Here is a 19,558-nt window from a genome sequence, read left to right on the forward strand (position 1 = left end):
ACACTCCTTGCAGTTTGTCCCATCATCTGGGAATCCTTTGGATTGTTTTTGCAAACTCCGGGTGTCGCAGCAGATATTCCAGAAAGCCCAGATTCCGACCACCACCGCCCACTAGGACAGCTGGCCTGGGAGCCCATGGATGTGCCCAGTGGAGGCCTCCATTACTCTAGGCATTTGGCAGTGGCTATCTAACAGCTCTTGGCTCCTTTCCCCCAGACTACCATGCTTCCCTGGAAGCATTTCTCTCCCCGGTCGTTAGCCTGTCTGTTGTTTTACCTTAAGATGGTCACTTTACTTGAGCACTACAGCTGCACAGCAATGCATTAAATTGATTTAAGTTTGTCAATTAGTGGTTTTTCAGTGATTCGAAAACAATGGGGAGGTACACCATTGATTGTATATTTACCCTCCTTATCAAGTACAAATGGGAAAAGTGTATATATATCTGTGACACAGTTATTGGCATCCCTGTGGTTGAAGCTTTGTGCAGCCCTGTTTTGCCAATAGAAAAGTAATTTACCTGCGTAGAGAGAGAGAGTTTTCATTGACGTGCCTTTTCCCCGTGTCTCTTTACGCACTCATCTGTTCAAATCACCCCAATAATTTAAGATATTGTCATTTCACAGCTACTTTGTATCACATTAATGTTGATCTGACCACGTTTTAAAGTTTGTCTTGCAAAAAACAAGGTAAAAAGACCCAATGACATGTGTTGTCAGTTTTTGAGCAGTCCGTCAAAAATGTATTTAGTCTCATTGCATTTCAAGTAGTTTATGATCTCATGCACTCAGACTATGCAATGTAAGACTTCAGATCATAAAACAGACCCCCAGCATCACAAATCCTCCTCTATAGTCAACAGTGTGCATGAGGTGCTTTTCCCACATACGTATCCTTTGTTTTTTGCCAAACTGACTTGGAGTTTTTTATAAATAAAGTTCTATCTCAGCCTCATGAGAGTAAAGCGCACAGTTGCAGACTCCAGACATTGACATTTGTGATGGAATTATATTTATCTGGCATTCCTGAGACGTAGCTATCATCTAAGGATTGCTGTGGAGTCATTGTGACCTCAAGAGACTTGGCATTTTTGCAGCTTATAATAGTGAACTATTACTTCCATGTAACTTCAGTGTAACCATTGCGTGTGAATGCGTGTGTGAATGGGTGAATGTAGTGTAAAGTGCTGTGGACTCCAGGTAAAGCACCAAGAGTTTAGCAAACTTAACATATTTTCATATGTGATCGTAAGAAGGAAAATGTTTTTTTTTTTTTTGGGGGGGGGGGGGGGGGGTTTCTGGCATGCCTGTCAGATGACTTGTTTGCTTGTCCATTACTCTGTTCCTGACTGTTTATGGTTGCAGATTAATGTGGCTGAAACAAGTGGGCCTCTGTGTCCCCTCGTAATTACACCACAGGGAAACGGAAAATAATGGATGATTAATCCTAAACACTATGATAAACCTAAAGTTGTACAGCATGAATTATAATTTGAATTTCTCAAATGTTTTTCCACCTAACATTATGTTCGTGCAACAAAAGGTCAATTTATTTTAAAGAGTTTTACACAGTCTTACGGGGAGAGTCAATAAACTCCATCCAAATGGCTCACTGCATTGCTGAAATGCACAATGCTGTGAAGACTGGATCAGACGACCTTTGTCGATAAAAACGAGTTGACTTGGTTGTTTAATTACCTGTAAAAACATGGGCTGGATGATCAAATGCAATGTCCCTTTGTGCACCTCATTTAGTTGCAAAAGATGACAGAATCGTAACTGCATGGGAAGTAAGGGGGCTTTGTTTGCTGCTCCCCTCAAAAGGATTGCCTATTAGCTAAAGCTTCAATGGCAAACTATCATGCATCTCAGTGATCTGCAGGTGTGTTGGAGATTAGGGGACACAACACCGAGGGTGCAGGCACCAATACGTTCTGCAAAGCATGAAAATCAATTTCACGTCTCAGCTATTGTGGCACACACTGTTGTCTCAGGATGGTCTGATACAATGTTTAATAAGCAGCTCTTTGTGCTTAGCAGACCTGCATTAGAGCAGGGTTGCATGGCGAAGAGACAGCAAGGCAATTTTGTATAAGCAAACCCTGATTTGCCCTGGCATCATATGCAGCACAACTCCCAGGACTCTTGTCACTTTGCGTTTTAGAACAGCGTTAAGTAAAGGGGAGGATCTCTCAGAGATCAGAGGCCGCTTGCATGAAAAAGAAACCCGTGCGTGCTGCAAGATAGGCGTAACCTCTGAGGGAAAAGTACAGTCCTCCGAGGATTTGCCGAAGTTGAGATGAGCAGCGGCGGGCTCTGTGGAGGAGCCGACGGAGTCCAGCACCGAGCATCAAAGACGAGTAATTGGTATTCAGGGTGAAGCATGTGGCACTTCAGTGACAAAATACACCCCAGAGCCTCAACTTTCATCTCTTCCTACTTGAGATACAGGTAGTCCTGGTGTACAGGATATTGAAGGGAAGCGGCGATGTCGACGAACAAAATGGAAGGGAAGTTGAGTTGAATGAAATGTAGCAGAGGTGCTCGGCGATGGCCTTTAAATGCACAAGCAGTGGAGCATACGTGGGGGAGGCTGTAATGAAAGCGGCCCTGCGGTGCCAGAGGGAGAATAAAAAACAGGCTGCAGTTCGGAGGCCAGCGGGCAGAGGGCTGGGAAATGCTGCATAACTCAAAATCGATACAGATTAAGTGGTTATTTAAAACGGAGAGGTCAATTTATTTGACTTTGGAGTTTAATCACTTGTCTCTTTAGAGACGTTTTAATGACGTGAATGGAGATTCTAAAAAGAAAAAGAAAAGCATCTCCCTCTCTCTCTGCTAAATTTGACACCGATCCTTTAACATACAGAGCTGCGGCGGCAGTCCTCTTTCCTGTCTTCCTGTCCTTTTCTGTCAGAAAAGCAGAGATAATTCAAAGGGCTCCATTCAGACGTGTAAGCACTTTCTACAAAGACCTTAAATATATTTCTGCAGAGTAACTTTTTTAAGTACAGGAGGACAGTACTCAACTTCTTATGCAGTTCTGAGCAGAGGCTAAAAACTAGAACCTTTATTCCATACATATATTGGTATATTGTGCTCTGAATTAGTGATAGTAAAGAAGAAAAAAATAAACATAGTACTACAACAACACCAGCAACATTAGATGATTTTGTATAATTATTTCAGCACTTAAGCCACTGGACTTATCGTTGTTTTATAGCAGAAGAGAAAGCTGTAACAAGTGGGGCAGGAATAAATTAATAATAATAATACACAATAAATATCGTGTTATGTTTTACATTGCTTTAGGTGTGATTCAGGCAATTACATGTAATGTGACTCCATTCACGTTTTATCCTCTGTTCTTGATGTGGAAAATGTCTTTTCCATACTTCAGTTTCTTTCCCATAATGTAAATAATGTTCTTGCTTTCTTCTTTCCTGCCTTCCTCTACATTTTTCTTCCTTCTCTCCTCCAAATGTTGCACACTTCTGTCACGCTTTTTTTTTAATGACTCCAGAGTCTGTATTATTCAGACTAAATGTCATAGTTTACAGTCGACTGCAACTTTCTCTTTTTTCCTGTTGTCGATTATAGCTTATTACGTTTCCCTTTCTCTAACAAATCCTATTCGACCGCTAAAATCTACGTGCTATGTTATCTTTTATTTAATAATCAACACAAACACCAGCCAAAATTAATTCAGCTCACTTTAATTTTCAACAAATCTGACAGCATTGGCATTGAAACATGCAAACCCAGAATAAGCTCAGCTGTCACAAAAGGAATGTTAAAATATCAATCTCAGCTAACCCAAAGTAGCCTTTGTATTTATGTTACACATATATCATAATTAAAACAATATTAAGGCAAGCCATTTGAGGTGAAAACATTAAGCATGATCTACAGAGGACTCGGCTTTAGACCTTGTTGAAACTAATGTTTTTTGCTTTGTTTACATCTCTTACTTTCTTGCAAGATGAGTTTTTCTTGGTCACTAAAACTGATATTTAAAATAAATAAAAAAGTAATTGGTTCTCAGCTTGTCCTGATCCGTTTCTATTACACTTCAAATATAATTTTTACAACATTAATGAATGGGACAATAAATGATATTAATATTCTATTCTGTCAATTAAATAGTGATTAAAAGGTCTAATGTCAGAGAAAAAAAAAACTGCTAAAATGATCAAGTAACCTTTGGGCAAAGGCACTGCTTCAGCCATTTTTAAGACCAAATTTCAAAATACATCAGGTCAAAGTTATTCCCACCTGCTAACTAGACATGGGGTATTATAATATTTTTGACAAGTATTTAATCATGTAGATGACGTTTTTGTCAAAAAGCTGAGGAAAAAATATCTCTCATTAAAATCTCCAGAGTAGATTTTCTGGGTCCTCGGAGATATTGATCCCTTTCTATTTCTAATGTTATCATAACCTTACTTAAAAAGTTCCCGAACTATCCCTTTAACAAGCCTCTGTAATACTATCTAGACTCTACTTGTATTCAGGATCGTGGTCCACGTATTACATCTCGTGTTTAGCACTTACCCAATCTAAAGAGTTTACAGTATCAGATATTTGTAAAACAAAGCTAATAAGGATCACTGCTCTCACCATCAGTCGGCCTTTTCCCGAGGCAATGATGTCTGTTTTCTCGTCTCAGGTCAGAGGCTTTGAAAATGTTACATTACAAGACGGCAGGAAGCTCATTGTTTCTGGTTGATTTGCTGGTTGAACACCTACACAGATGACGTAACCGTGTCGCTGAGGTAGGAGGACTGGCTATTTAGGTACTCTGCCACGAAGCCAGCAGCGCGGCGATTGCTTCAGCATGACTTTTAGAGAGAAGAGGAGAATAATATCCATGCAAATGACGCAGCTTGGAATCATGTCTTTTTTTTTTTTTGAAATATGAAAATACATTTTAAACGGCGTAAAGATTTATGACGCAGCCAGCCATACATTAACAAGATCATTATATGATGTATAGAATGGCGGCACATATAAAACCATGTTTCCAACAGCATTTAATAGCTCCTTAAATCGTCTCTTAATTGCTTATGGACTTTGGTAATTGCTCTCTAATTGAATTTCTCATGCCCACCAAAGAACATGAATGATAACGTTTAAAAAGAGATGAGCGATGTTTGTTCGTATTAGTCAGCCCTAAATGCGAGCGTGTTTGCGAGGCCGTCTGCGTGCACATTAATGTGCCAGCAGTCAACAATCAAATAGTTCTCTTTCCCTGCTGAGCTCTCTCCCCCGAATCTCGTTTTCTCTTCCCGTTTTCTCTGCTGGAAGCATCTCAGCTGGGATTTTTTTTCAGTTCCAGTGAATCGGCCTATTTGGGCTTCAGTCGCACTTTGCAAAACCTCTCTGATATTGATAAATTGACTTCATAAGGCACCGCAGCAGCACATTCTGTCGTCATTGATCAATGTTGAGATCTATTCTTTCCCCCCGATGTAACAAGGAGCTTCCCCACCGCTGAGAGGATGAGCCTCGTGTCTTCTGGGAAATGCCCTCCGAACGAGTCTTATTTTCATGCTGTCGCACACTAAATTATAACTGTTGAACTGAAAAATAAATTTAAAAAAATAGCTGCTATTTTCACTGAGTGCCGCTCCCCTTGTTTGTTGTGTTTGCATTATTACTGATATAACCCAAGCACCGGGTTTTGTTCATTTCAACAGGGGGGGAACATTCATCAAACAGATTTTTATATTTGCGTAACGCCGCTGCCTCGTCTTAGCCTCATCCATGGCCTGATGTGCAGCGACAGACGCCTGCAAACAAACTATATGATTACATAAAGCCAGAAAAGCACTTTCATTTGGTCAAGGTTAATGCTTTTGTTTAATAATGGGAATGCATTAGAGATGGATACTCTACCGTTAGGCAGACTCCTACTAATTCAAGGCAGAGATCCCTCTATAACAATCAGCATGTTTGGACAGGAAGAGCAATGCAGTTGACAATCTACCGTTATTATTCTGTTAAGAAAAAAAAACAATGATTTTCGCCTATTTTCTAACATTCCTAGGAGAAGGAGAATACTATTATCAAGTACTTGAACAAATGAAATGAAGAATATTTTAAAATCTATGATGGATTTTATTTTTCAGCATAATGCACAACACATACAAGACCCTGCAAGCAGCCTATTCTTGATTTTATTTTTCCCCTGTAGCTAATTGTAAAATCCAGTCAGAAGGCTGATAATCAGATAAACCAAAGCATCAGTCCATAAACCAATTTCTCAGTTCATGGATCAAGTCATTATTATAACTTCAATCATTACTTAATAAGATTATATGATCAATATTTCATTGTTTAGGGGTTATTCAAAATATTATTTAAATAATTATAATGAATTGACTAACTCTTTAAAACATGGCTTGTGGCTGTTTGGAGTAAAAATTATCAATTATTCCTTCAGGTGCACGGAAACACGAGTAACACTTTTGCATGATAGCGAACAAAGATGTTGCTCTAGACTGAAAAGCTCGACTTTTTTTTGGTCCTAACTTGTTGAATGAACAAAAAAAATGTGGCCTTTTTATCACAATGAAACAGTCATGTTAATGAAACTGGACATGCTTACTGATAAAAAGAAAAAGAAAACACAAAAGTTACTGGGGAGAAAAGTTCATTTTAAGTAAATTACACAAAAATAAATCATAAAACCATAATCAACTTAAGATGGCCACCTTAAAAAAATTCCACTTTGTTTGATTCGGATCAGTGACATCACTCGAGGCAGTGAGAATTGGCATCCGACGTCTACAATTGACAGCTGTGCGGTTTGCAGTTATCAGCTGGCATTAGTAAACACTCTGGCAGAAAAGCAGGTTTTGACAGATTCCAGTGTAGCTTCAGAAGCCTTTTTATCTCGCCTGTTAGGATTTACCCCTGAGGAATCCAACTCAGATGAAGAAGAATATAATAAATACCAGTCGGAGCAAGAGTTCAAGATGCATGGGTTTCGGCACTACTGATTTCAGTTAGACTCCCACAAACAGCAAGCCATGGTGCATGCTATTGACAGCCGACGCCATAGCAACCTGGGATGAAGACGGTGGTTGTGTCAGAACTTTTTTTACAGAGTGTTGCAGATTTTAACCTCTTGAGTTCTAAAAACAAATCTACACATTTCTATTTAATTGTGGCTGATTCCTGAAGTTGTTTGCTTCTTGAAAATGACATATTTTGCTCGCATAGCATCAACTAGCCAACTAGTAACAATTTTATTAAAAAGATGTACAAGATGAAAAGAAAAAAAAAAACACTGAAAACTTACAAATCATAAAACCTTACTCTTCTCTGTGAAATAACATTGCAATAGTGGAAATAATAATAAAAAAATTATGGCATGTTGGTTTATATGTGACATAATATTGGTTGTATGTTAGAAACAATTCACCAACAGCAAGAAATCATGTCAAATGAGAGGAAATGGTTGTGTTATTTAAAAAAAAAAATGTTTGAAACCAGTTAAATCAACCTACTGAAGGTAAATAAGTTCATTAAGTTCTGATCAATGGAGTTAATCCGGTGCAGATTCATGTAGTTGTACAACTAAATGAATAATAATAAAAAAAAGCTAAATCATAGATTTTTTTGTTTCATTCAACAATTTTTTTAAATGACAATAATTAAAATAAATAATTCTACAGCTCTATGTGACAAAAGCAAATTTCTAGTTAACTCAGCTTCCTTAGATTGTTTTCATTTTATTTTTACTGCATTTATACAGCGTGAATGCGTCTTTACTTTAAGTCTTTATGGGACCGTTTTTGAACCGCAGCTCATCTCTGCATGGACAGCGATCACAACAAGATGTGTGACATGGCTGTGCCAAAGTCAAGTCCAGCAGCAGCTGAATATTTTAATTGATGCTTATTATAGATAGCGTCCAACTCTCCCCGATTTCACAGTCTCACTAAGCCTGACCTGCGGCGCTGGAGAAGCACTCGTCTCTGTCACTTTGTCACGGGCGCTTTGTTGTTCACTTCCCCGGCTTCCTCTGCGCGACGCCTCTGAGTCACACTCAAGATATTTCATTAACCATGTCGCTGTACAAGTGTAATAAGCTCCACAAGTTGGAGACGAACTACAAACAAAACCTTATTTCACTCACTGAGGCTGAACATCCGTCAAGGATATTATGCTGAACTTGTGCATGTTTTTTAATAAAAAGATCATTACCTGCTGTTTACTGCCTGTTGAATTATTTATTGAAGTATTTTTAGAGCCAGGTAATTTTTTTGCACAACTTTTCAGTGGAATAATGTTGATGTGTGATGCTCATATGTACATGCAGGGACTTTGGGATGTTAATTATTTTCGGTGCGTTAGCTCTGCAGAGAGAAGATGGATTTTGTTTATTTTTGTACCTCGTGATCACGTAACCGTTGGTCGTGGTCATATTTTCTGGAAGTATTCAAAGATATCGCACGCCCTTTCCCAGATGTCTATGACTACTTCGCAGCGCCTCTTTAGATCAAGTGATCACGAAGCACGAAAATCCAGCAAAATCCTCCTGTGTGGACGCCAGTCGTTGAAACTTCTGAAGTCTTTTCTCCCTTTTCTCCTCCGCACAGCGATCCAAAATAGCGGTGTACGAGAAGATGTGGTCTTACATGAAATCCGCAGAACCCAATGTGTTTGTTAAGACCACGCCAGACGGCGTCGCCCGAGTGCGAAAGTCAAAGGGCAAGTTTGCCTTTCTCCTTGAGTCCACGATGAACGAGTACATCGAGCAGCGGAAGCCGTGCGACACCATGAAGGTGGGAGGGAACCTCGACTCCAAAGGCTACGGCATAGCGACGCCCAAAGGCTCGGCATTAAGGTGGGTGGAATATTATAACAATATCCCCCCCATGTTGTTATAGTATTCCACCTACCCTGATGTCCCCCTGTTGTCATTTTCTTCTCTTGTTTTGTATGGAAGCAGAGGTAATGGTAGTCATGCCTTTCTAACTGTACTTGGATTCAAAGGTTCTTTGATGTTTCTTTTTTTTTTTTCCTGCATAAAATTGCTGTTTTATGTAAAAAAAAAAAAATCTAATCCAGATGAAAAGGTAAACGCTAACAATCATTTCATATTTATGTCTTTCTTACTGCTGTTTTTTTCTCTCCTTCGATCTCTCCTTCTGTCCCGTGTGCTGTCCTACCTGACTGTTGTGTTGTCACTTTTAATTTAACAGTTCAATGGTTTTTCAATTTAGCCTTTAAAAGCTGCGCTGTCACTTGTGACGAATGTTAATTGCATGATGTTTGTTGTTACTTTTTCTTCTCAATGACAAGTGTCCCCATCCCGCACACTTCAGTTCTTTAACTACGTGACCCTTCATGCCACCTTTTTCCAAGATTTAACACTGTCTCTGCCTTATTTTATCTCTCCGTATTCTTTAAATTCTTAAACAATTTGTCCTTTTCCTCGACCATTCTGATTAACGGTAGTCTGTGCGTAAGCCCCTTCTTTGACACTGGTAGTTTCTCTACCATTGCTTCCTAATATGACTTATTATCATTCTCACTTTGCATTAGATTTCTCACGGACCTGTGCATTTTCTTACAAGTTATGTTTTATCGTTTCAAGAAATGCTGTTAACCTGGCAGTTTTAAAACTGAATGAGCAAGGCCTCTTGGACAAATTGAAAAACAAATGGTGGTACGACAAGGGAGAGTGCGGCAGCGGGGGAGGTGACTCCAAGGTCAGCCTCGATGTCACCACAATCGGGTACCATAGTTCAGAGTAATCGGCAAAGCTGTTGGCAAAGAACGCAACCGAAATCCAGCCCGATCCGGACCAAACCAACCCAACCCAACCTGCCACACTGAGGCAGATGATAAAAGTGTTAGGTTGACCAGATGGTGTAGTGGCTTATTTGGCAGATAAGGAGCTTTTGCCTTAACTAGCTGAAAAACATCACTTGTAGAGTTACAATGCTGAGACGTACACGGCCTCTGAGGCTTCTGGAGGTGAATGTGGCTGCTCTATAGTTGTGAAAGGATTAAATGTGTTCACTCACCCTGATGTAAAGGGCAAGTCAATCAATATGAGGGAGTAATAGAGATGCATTGATCAGACTTTTCTGGCCAATTTATATTCTGTTTTTTGTAAAGCTTTGGCATGTCATTAACACTTTTACCTGATTCTGGTTTCTCTTTAAGAACTGTGTTGTACAAAAAAATATAAGAATAGCATTGCGATTAATAATTTACTATTTTCGAAGACAAAAATAATTACAGGGTTGACATTTTAACCTGGCTTTAGCATTCTCTAGTCGCAATTTACACAGTTAATGTAGTTAATGTTACAAAAAAAATTTACTCTTTCTATTAAAATTAAAAGGTATTAATCTGAAATGTTTAAAATGCTAAACTCTTTGAAATCCAAAATGCTCCATTATGCAGTTCTTGATAAAACTGACCAAATTTACTATAGCTTGTTCAATTTCCCTGTGCTTTCACACAAACTACGACTATTGAAAGTAGTTGCTTTCAGGCTTCAGTCAGTAACAGTACACCACACCAAAGAGTGTTGTTGTCAGCGGACACACCATACACACACAAATGTTTGGTGTTTTCACTGATTGGGAAAAATATAACGGAGTTTTTGGCATAAGTTCATCTTATTTTGATCACCATCTGATTTCACAGTGCATATTAAGTTATAATAGCTGATAAAGTCAGTTTACTCAGATAAAAAAAGAGCTTGTCAGCAATACTGCTTTATAAAAGTCAACATAAGTGCGGTTTTGGAGATTTGGTAAAAGTGGCTTTGCTGTACTTGGGTACACAGCTGCTTCACATTAACAGCTCAGGTTAAGAGGAACCAGTTCTTCTCAAATGGAAAATGGCTGCCAGACAGAGGCAGACCATAAAGCAAGGGGAACAGCGGTGTCTTGAGGGGACTAAGCATTACAGGCAAACGTGAGAACTCTAATTAAAGACAACACTTTTGTTTTTCTTTTGTTTTTGTTTTGTTTTTTTATAAAAGCTACCTGTGGTTTGAATCCCTTCCAACTGCGACCCCTCAGACCACCAGATCTCTCCAACCTTTTTCCAGTGCCAGTAGTCCAAAGTGTGAAACCACAAGCAGCTTCTGATGGAATGAGTGAAGGATTGTTGGGTTCTGACAAAATCCAGTTTAAATTCAATCTTTAAATTTGTGTTGTTTTTTTTTTTTGTATCATCATTCCAGCTTGCAAAAACAGAATGCTTCAATAAAAGACCAACATTACTTTGCCATATTTATACTGATATAAGTAAATCTCTGACCATAGCTGAATTTTTGAATTTCTTTACTTGGAAGTCTCACCTTCTACAAGAAAACTCCTCAATGTAATCTTCATCTTTTACACTTTGTTTTTTTTTTTTTTCTTTTTGCCAAGCAGCTGCTAACTTTTTAAGTTGCTTGTTTCAAGAAGCCCCTCTTGCCACATACAGCAGTTTCCATCACTCTTCTCTGATGCGCTACAGAAGTCCAAGAAATGTACGACCTGTCTGTTTCATGGTTTCTCCTCAGGGAAGATTGGAAAGGTAGACTAAACTAGCCTGGAGCTAGATGTGTCTGGAACATCCAATCACCTGGTCTGGGACGGCTATGAAGTCCCGTTAGCAGACATGAAGAGATGCACGGATTTGTTTTCACCCAGCAGCATGCACACACACACACACACACACACACACACGCACACACACACGCACACACACATGCTGAGTTCCCCCTCACCCTCAGGCCCAACACACCGCAGCCCAGATTGACTTTCAGACACAGAGCATGTTGCTGGGTAATTGCATTGTTAATCAATGTCTTTCCAAGTCAAGACAATGGTTTGGTCTTCACACTCTGTTTCTCCAGATTGGCTATGAAGGATATACAGTGGTGTAATCTTCTTTCAGTGCATTATGGGGGGGGGGGGGGGGCACATTGTTTCGAGGTAGTAGTCAGGTCACTCATTTATCAATGTTCTCTGTTTTTGCTTCTAATTGAACTTTTACATCTGATGAAAAATATAGCTGAACTACAAATGACTAAAAATCATGAAGTGGCTCCTAGATGTGTGCTTTTATCTAGATTAGATTTTTTTTTTCTTTCTTCTCTCTTACGTCTGATCACTTAGATCCCAGACAAGGCAAATAATACACTTGGTTATGCAGCTGCAGGCAAACATGAGACAGATATGCCACTACTCTTGATTTTCGTCCTGCGGCTATCGTCTGTTACTTATCTGTCAAAACACAAAGGTTTCCTCCGTGATAAACGGCAGCAAACCTCGTACCGCATAATTCCGCCTTCATTTTTGGGCCTCATTTACTTCCAGAATTTATTCTTGTCGGTATTACGCCAAGACAAAAAGCGTTTTGTTGAAGAACCTAAGGTCTGAATCTGATTTTTCTGCTTAGTGAAGACAAAGCTCCTGACAGAATGACCTGCAGCTGATAAGCCTCTGGTTCTCCCTGCCCGTGAATTTCTCTGGTTGATGGTCACAGACTTGCAGATCGTACCGTCAGTACCTGCTCGTCGCCATGTTAGCAGCATCTGCCGATTACTCGAAGCGATTAGGTAGGTCCTGGCTATACACTAGGGGTTACACAGGTGATAGGTAGAATGCCTGCTCTTTGTGATGTTGACTACAGCCAGGTGTCCTGCTTTATCGCTTTGTAAAGTATGTAGTAGTTTAAAAGTTGAATAACATAAAATAACATAATATAATGTTATTTATGTTATTTCCCACGTGAAGAACTCCTGTAAACCTTGCAGTATTGAAACTCAGTGAACAAGGCATCTTAGACAAGCTGAAAAACAAATGGTGGTACGATAAGGGTGAATGTGGAACCAAGGACTCTGGAAGTAAGGTCAGTCGCTGCAGGTCTTTTGTACTGATTCCAAATTGCATTTTGACGTACTGTTCATATGCAAGACTAAAACTTTTACATTTGAAGTTTGCATTTTGTTTATTTGCCACACACACACACACACCTTTCTTTTTTTTCTTTTTTTTTTTTAAGAGTACTTTGCAATTTCTGCCACACACTGTAACCCAGTTTCTGTGTGGCTTTAGGCACTGCATCCCCAAATGATTTTTTTTTTCTTTTATGAAACTTTTAATTAGACACTTTTTAAGCAGTATAACCCATGACACTGTTTTATGAAAACTGTAATGATAACGTTAAGGGGAAACTAAGCAAGTGCCTCTTTTTTTAGATCCAGAATGACAGCAGTTAACACATGTTGATAAATGCTGTTTCTTTTTTTGCTCATTTCCATTCTTGACATTCATGATACTTCGACCATTATGCTGCTGTTTCTATTTACCAAACTGTTAATGAAAAATTGATTTGTTTGTGTTCTTACTACTTTGCATCGAGACGCGTCTGTTAGATTCTGCGGCCTCCTGTGGTGTGATGAACAAGCAAAACCCTCTTATTGTGATGAGTTACACAAATTCGACCTCTCTGAGCAGCGGGAGCGCCGCAGGGCGTCCTCCAAATTTTGTGGTGACTCACAGAGGAGACTTAACATGCTTTGCTTGAGCATTACAACAAGTCGAAGAATGTAATAAACCTGATATTTAACCCTCTGAGATCCAAATGACATGGTAATATAAGGTCTTTATATAGCTCCATGCTCATAAGGTTAAAATGCAAATAGTAAAACTCTAATAAACAAATTTTTCGTAAATACATTTGGTTGGCAAACAGCAGCAAAATGGTTTCACGTACAGTAGATCGTTTTTTTTTTTTTTTTACTTTTTACTTTTAACTGAGCTATCATTTATATGCTATCAACTTGACTGTACTGTATGACATTGCTACCGTGAGAGTTATACGTACATGTCTCAGAGAATTAAAAAGACAGGAATTTTATTTAATTTTTTTTTTTTTTTTAGAGCTATCGACCTATGCGATACTGACCGGCTTCCTTTTTATGGTTAAGTGCAGAAGCCATTTTTACGTACAAGTAGCTCACAACAGGAAAAGCTCTACATTCACCAGCAGAGTAAAACACACTGGCTCCTTCTAGCGATAATTAGGGTCCTTATCAATTTTTTTTTTTTGCTACTATTAGGGAATATTTTCACCAAAAAGCAATAGTCTTGGCTTCTGATTATATAGGATTTTGTTGCTTAGCTGCTGATACCGATGTAGTTGATAGCTTTGAGTAGTTTAAGGCATAGTTTCAGAATTACATTCTGCTCTGCTGACGTTGTTTCACTGCAAAACGCTTAACTTTGGTATTCACTTTCCCCCAGGACAAGACAAGTGCTCTCAGCCTAAGCAATGTGGCAGGAGTCTTCTATATTCTGGTTGGAGGGCTGGGGCTGGCTATGATGGTGGCTCTGATAGAGTTCTGTTATAAATCACGACAAGAAACCAAACGGCTAAAATTGGCCAAGAATACCCAGAATTTTAAGCCGGCTCCCCCGACCAACACCCAGAACTTTGCCACATACAGAGAAGGCTACAACGTGTACGGAACCGAGAGCGTTAAGATCTAGAGGTATGTTGGCTCTCTTTACCTTCCACAGAGTCCCCCGTGCGTCAGGAGAGATGAATCATTTATGGGGTTTTTTTCCCCCATAGCAGTCAGAGTGAATTATTCAGCTGTGTGTATGCTGCCAGTGAAATTGTTCATGGTTGTCATGTTGGACAAAACCCAATTATTTCCACAGACAAAAAAACAAAAAAAACAAAAAAAAAACAAAACTGCTACACAAACTGGAAAGCAGTTGAGCAACAGGATGGAGGAGTGGTGGCAATAAATGAAACCACACATGTTACAGTAAATGGGAGATGAATTATCATAGTATCACATCGAATAGATAAGTCAGTCAGCAGTATGGACAGCCTGACGGACCCGAGCCTGTAAAGTGTGGCAGCCCTTTGGGTCTGAATGCAGCTGCTGTGAGTCCTCTTCCTCTGCCCCCGGGTCAGTAGAGTTGATATCTAAACTGATTCCACACTTTTATCAGATTACACGAGACTGCAGAACTTGGCTGGCCACAGAAGCCCCTCAGCGTAACCCATTCTGTCTGCAGTCACGCATGCCGTGTGGACTGGTACTGTCTCGTTGAAAGACTGTCACAGGGTGACGTTTCACGAAACATCAGACATGCAGACAGAGGATGCCACTGCCACGGCCCTCAGCTGTCAGGCTCCTGAATCGCTATCAGGGGTCCCCCCCCCCCCCCCCAGGAGTGACCCTGGAAGCCTTTAGATGAATCCGTGATCCAGCACACCTGAATTAAATTACTTTTCAGAGGCCTTTCATATTTTATGGTCATCATTAAAAGGTGGCATTTTAACATTAGCAAACGTGTGTAGACTTTTGTAGTTTTGCCACTGTATAAGCGAGTCTGCAGAAGTCCCTTGACATGCTCTAACACTGAAGTTCGAAGATTCATCATTCAATCTTGGTGTGGCTCTGTTTAGCCAATTTTAGCCACTTCACTTCTCAGCCGTTTGTTTCATGTTTCTCACTCCTCCGAAGGACGTGCAGCTTGTAAGAAAAGAGAGTATTATTCTGTAAACATCCCTCTGAAAATTATGCATTTTGAAGAATTTACCCAAGGAAACAAATGAAATAGCTCAGTCTGTAAAATAACATGTTGCCCTACTTTTGTTAGACATCTTAAAATTGAAAATTTCAGATGCTAATTACTTGACCTCGTGTATTACAATGTTTGAAATCTATGGCTTGTTGATGTTTAACTGTTTTGTAAGCAAGTCCAATTATGATCTGTCAGTATAAATATCTATTGATCAACTGTATATCTCATTATCAGTAGGTTTTTAGGATCCTTAAAACTGTGATTACGTTTGCTAATAATTAAGTACGTTGCGGTTAAAATGCTGGCTGAAACTTAGGCTCACCAGCCAGCTGATAACTTGTTCAATTTGATAGAAAATACCTGGAAGCGTTGGAGTAGACCAGAACAGACTAAAGCTGTGAAGTTGCACAACATGAATGCAAATAAAATGAACTCAAAACCACTAAACTGCCTTGTAAGGCCGAGTAAATCTGCAGCCACACTTCTATGATTGTGAACCCCTCCCGACACGTTGCACCCAGTCGCTCTTCCAAATGCTAATATAAATGCTAATCATGTGGAGCGCAGCTTTGTGAAACCCTTCTCTTAGTAGACACAGAAACCACATCACATGAAGCATGCTGAGGACTTTCTAAAGAAGTTCCTAATGTAAAAAATGCTATTAAGATTTCCAACTAAAAGCCACCACAGATGAGTGGGAACCAGAAAACGTCTACAAGGAACAGTCCGCTTAAAAATACAAAATTGCATGTGCTTTGGTTTTGATTACATTGATTGCATGGGCGTTCTCATTACACGCAGTGTGTGACATGTCAAATGTTTCAAATGCCAAAAGAACACCATTTTCCCAAACATCTTATTGCTGTGAGAAATGGAATCCACAGATACGCCGTTTTGTTCCCGAAAAGAAAAACTTTTCCATCATGTGTACCCAAGACTTCTGCAATGATTTCTTTTCACACCGTGTTCTTTTTATCTGATTAGACAAGAAGTTAGCTGTATAACAGAACACGTCGTTTACATCAAATGGTCCAAATTTGATGGCAGGCGAAGAGATTTTTGGCTTCTGTTGCTGTCAGGCCGATGTGTCTGAATTAAAGCGGGGCAGCCGTGAGGAAGCACGCCGATCGCGTCTTTTGACGTCAAAATTGTCGAAAATATTCGCAGGCGATTGATGCCGTCATTGTCACTGCAAACCATCACATGCCATAGCAGGTCAAAGACTTCGAGGTGTTAAGGTGCAACACTTCTTCACAGACTTCTGCTGCAGCGTTCTTAACTCCTCCCATCTCTGCCTCTGCTCTGTTCGTTGACGCAGGTTTACGAAACGTTTGAGCCGTCATCTACAACTGTGACTAAACATCTGTGAAAGGCACAGGACCACACGGGGTTTGTGCTTCATGACATGATAATCTGCATTGACGACACGACTTGACTGGTCATGGGAAAAGCCGATGAGGTTTCCTCCGCCTCTCAGTGCCTTATGGAACTCCGAGTCTAAACAATGCAACTCGATCACAACGATAATGCTTTTTTGCTTGAAACTCATACGAAACAGAAGAATGATGCAGAGTTAAAACACACACACACATATTATATATATATATATATATATATATATATATATATATATATAAAGGAGAGAATAAAGCCATCATTTGCAACTCTAAGCACATTTTGAAGTGCCAGAAAGACAATGTATAATACATGACAAGTGTCCAATTGGTTTTCTTGTAATCAATATGATCAGATTACTCTTCATCCTTCTGCTGCCAGATTTCCACTGGTTCAATGTGCTGAATTTATTTTACTAGATCTACTCAGTGCACCGTAGGACACTGGTTCTTAGATAATAGCTTTTTATGCTGCTGTGAATCCCTTCAAATGACCATGAACTTGAAGAGGAAAGACCTGTTGCTTGTCAAGCTCGAAACAAAGATGCGTGTCGTTTGTACTCAGAACTCTGGTGCTGCTGCCAACGTCGTCTTCGGGAAAGTCTGACAGGAATCCAGAAGACATCGGAAGAGGACGACATGAAGCAGGACCCGATTCCCACTTCCAATACTGCCAAGAGTGTGTTTTGTATGACAATGATTATGTAGTCTGGCTAAAGAAATATATACGATTTGTAAAATATCGAGGAGGTTTTGATGCTCTGAAAAGTCTTTCCCTGAAACCTTGATCAATTCAAGTCTTCTTTACACCAGAGTAAAACCAAACACATGGGTACTTCAGTTGTGGATTAACTTTAGTCTGATTAAAGGCTCGCGGTAAAGTTTTTTTTTTTTCTGTATTTTTGTTTGTCAAATTGCACATTTTCCAATGAGCTGTGTGGTTTGCTTTCAAAAATGATTTTCTTCCATGAAAATTAAAGTGTTTAGTGATTTTACTTAGTAAATGAAAAATATATAAATACAACAACAACAAAAAATAGACTTTTTATAAGATGACACTAGGGCATCTCCCTGGAGCTTAGCACATTTCCATACTGCTGTAATCAATTGTGTTCTTTCATAAAGACTGTGATTCCATAGGATTTAGGAGGATATTTATCTAATTACCTAAAGCTATGGGCAGATAGTTTTATATTAAAAAAGAGACAATGTGAAGACAAATAAAGAGTAAGCAGGAGAGATGTGTACATTTAGACAAATGAAAATTACTTACATTAACTTTATGAGATTGGGTTTTCCCTTACTTTGTTTTTTTCTAAAGAACTGCATGTGAAAATCAGTGATGCTTGATGAGCCCTGCTACGCACAAACTGATCCTAGGTTTAATGCTAGAAATAAAGTCCTGGTAATTCTTTTTTTTTTTTTTTTTTTTTTTTTTACACTTGTTTGAATTTGTTTTGGTTTTTAGTAGGCGTCACCTCCTGCAGAAATAACCAGAAAAAAAACAAAACAAAACAAACAAATGAAATCACCAAGCGTCGTAGTGGTTACAAAAGATGCATGCGTAAAATTGCTGAACCTCGTCGAAGGAGGCGCTGTACAAAGAATTTTAATACATTTTTGTAAATAAAATGTACAGAAAGGTCCTTGTGTCTTTGTGCTTATTTCCTTCTGTTGAATAAAATGTTCTGAGGTTAAAACATGTGGATTGCAGAGAGCGCCGTAGTGGCGGTTCTCACATCAGGTGAACCGCGCTGCAACCTCTGTCGGTGTATCAATAGCCTGAGCAGAGCTCGAACGGATGAACACATAAAAGGATGAGGTTTGGCTGTAATAGTACAGTATTGAGCTGTTAGTCAGTAAAAGTCTTCGCATTGGATCAATAGTAAGCACTATCCGCTTTAATCCTGGTATCTTGCCTTGTATCCACTGATTGAGGGCTACATTGACAGCTTCATCTGACGTGTGCTTTTTCTTCCCTCCTCACTCTTCACGAAAGCCTTTGTGACATAATCAATAATGCATTATAACCCCCAAAACTTTATGGAAGCATACCGCCTGCTCTGTAAGTTTTTGTCGCAGGGTAAATTTTGAAATATAGTGTCTTCCAAAAACCTTCACACCCGTCAAACCTGTTCTTCTTTTGCCCCAGTTAAATACATGAGTGTCTTTAACTGTTTTATGTGATGCATCAGCAGCTCCCAGCCCCCTTGTCCTACATGTTATAGATGTGTCTCCGTTCCGGCACACCTGATCCGAATGATTGCATGACCTCCTCTGCAAGCCATCTGCTGCTGTTTAATCCTGTCAATCACCCGGTTATTTAAGTCAGGTGTGTGGCAGAAAGGAGAGGACTTAAAAAATGGGGGCGTTTGAGGACTAGTGTTGGAAGCGATTGAGATAGATCATTGCAAAATGGCAAACGATTGTGGAGTTTTGGTTTTCGGTCTTAAAAATAAAGATCATAAGTATATTACGCATTTGTTTTCAGTCCCACACCTAAAGTGATGATGCATATCCTAACCAGCAAGTCATGTCTCTATTCTCTACCAGCTTTTCACACCTACAAACTTAAACATTTGTCCATTAT

The 19,558-nt window shown here is 39.4% G+C and overlaps 1 protein-coding gene across 6 annotated transcripts in view; it reads left to right on the plus strand.

The window, feature by feature from the left end:
• The window catches only part of LOC103471094 (glutamate receptor 3), a 102,123-nt gene extending 83,509 nt beyond the window's left edge, over nt 1–18,614 (plus strand). The window contains exons 13-16 of one of the 6 annotated variants that reach the window (XM_008419893.2): nt 8,612–8,859; nt 9,613–9,727; nt 14,276–14,523; nt 16,893–18,614. In XM_008419893.2, coding sequence (XP_008418115.1) covers nt 8,612–8,859; nt 9,613–9,727; nt 14,276–14,521 — 609 coding nt within the window. In that variant the 3' untranslated portion in view covers nt 14,522–14,523; nt 16,893–18,614. Of the gene's footprint in view, nt 1–8,611; nt 8,860–9,612; nt 9,728–12,425; nt 13,978–14,275; nt 14,524–16,892 lie in introns of those variants that run through there. The other 5 variants (XM_008419892.2, XR_534585.2, XM_008419895.2 and 2 more) reach the window with 5 other exon arrangements.
• The last annotated feature ends 944 nt before the right edge of the window (nt 18,615–19,558 follow it).

Source organism: Poecilia reticulata, linkage group LG10 (assembly GCF_000633615.1).
Source record: "Poecilia reticulata strain Guanapo linkage group LG10, Guppy_female_1.0+MT, whole genome shotgun sequence".
Lineage (NCBI taxonomy): Eukaryota > Metazoa > Chordata > Actinopteri > Cyprinodontiformes > Poeciliidae > Poecilia > Poecilia reticulata.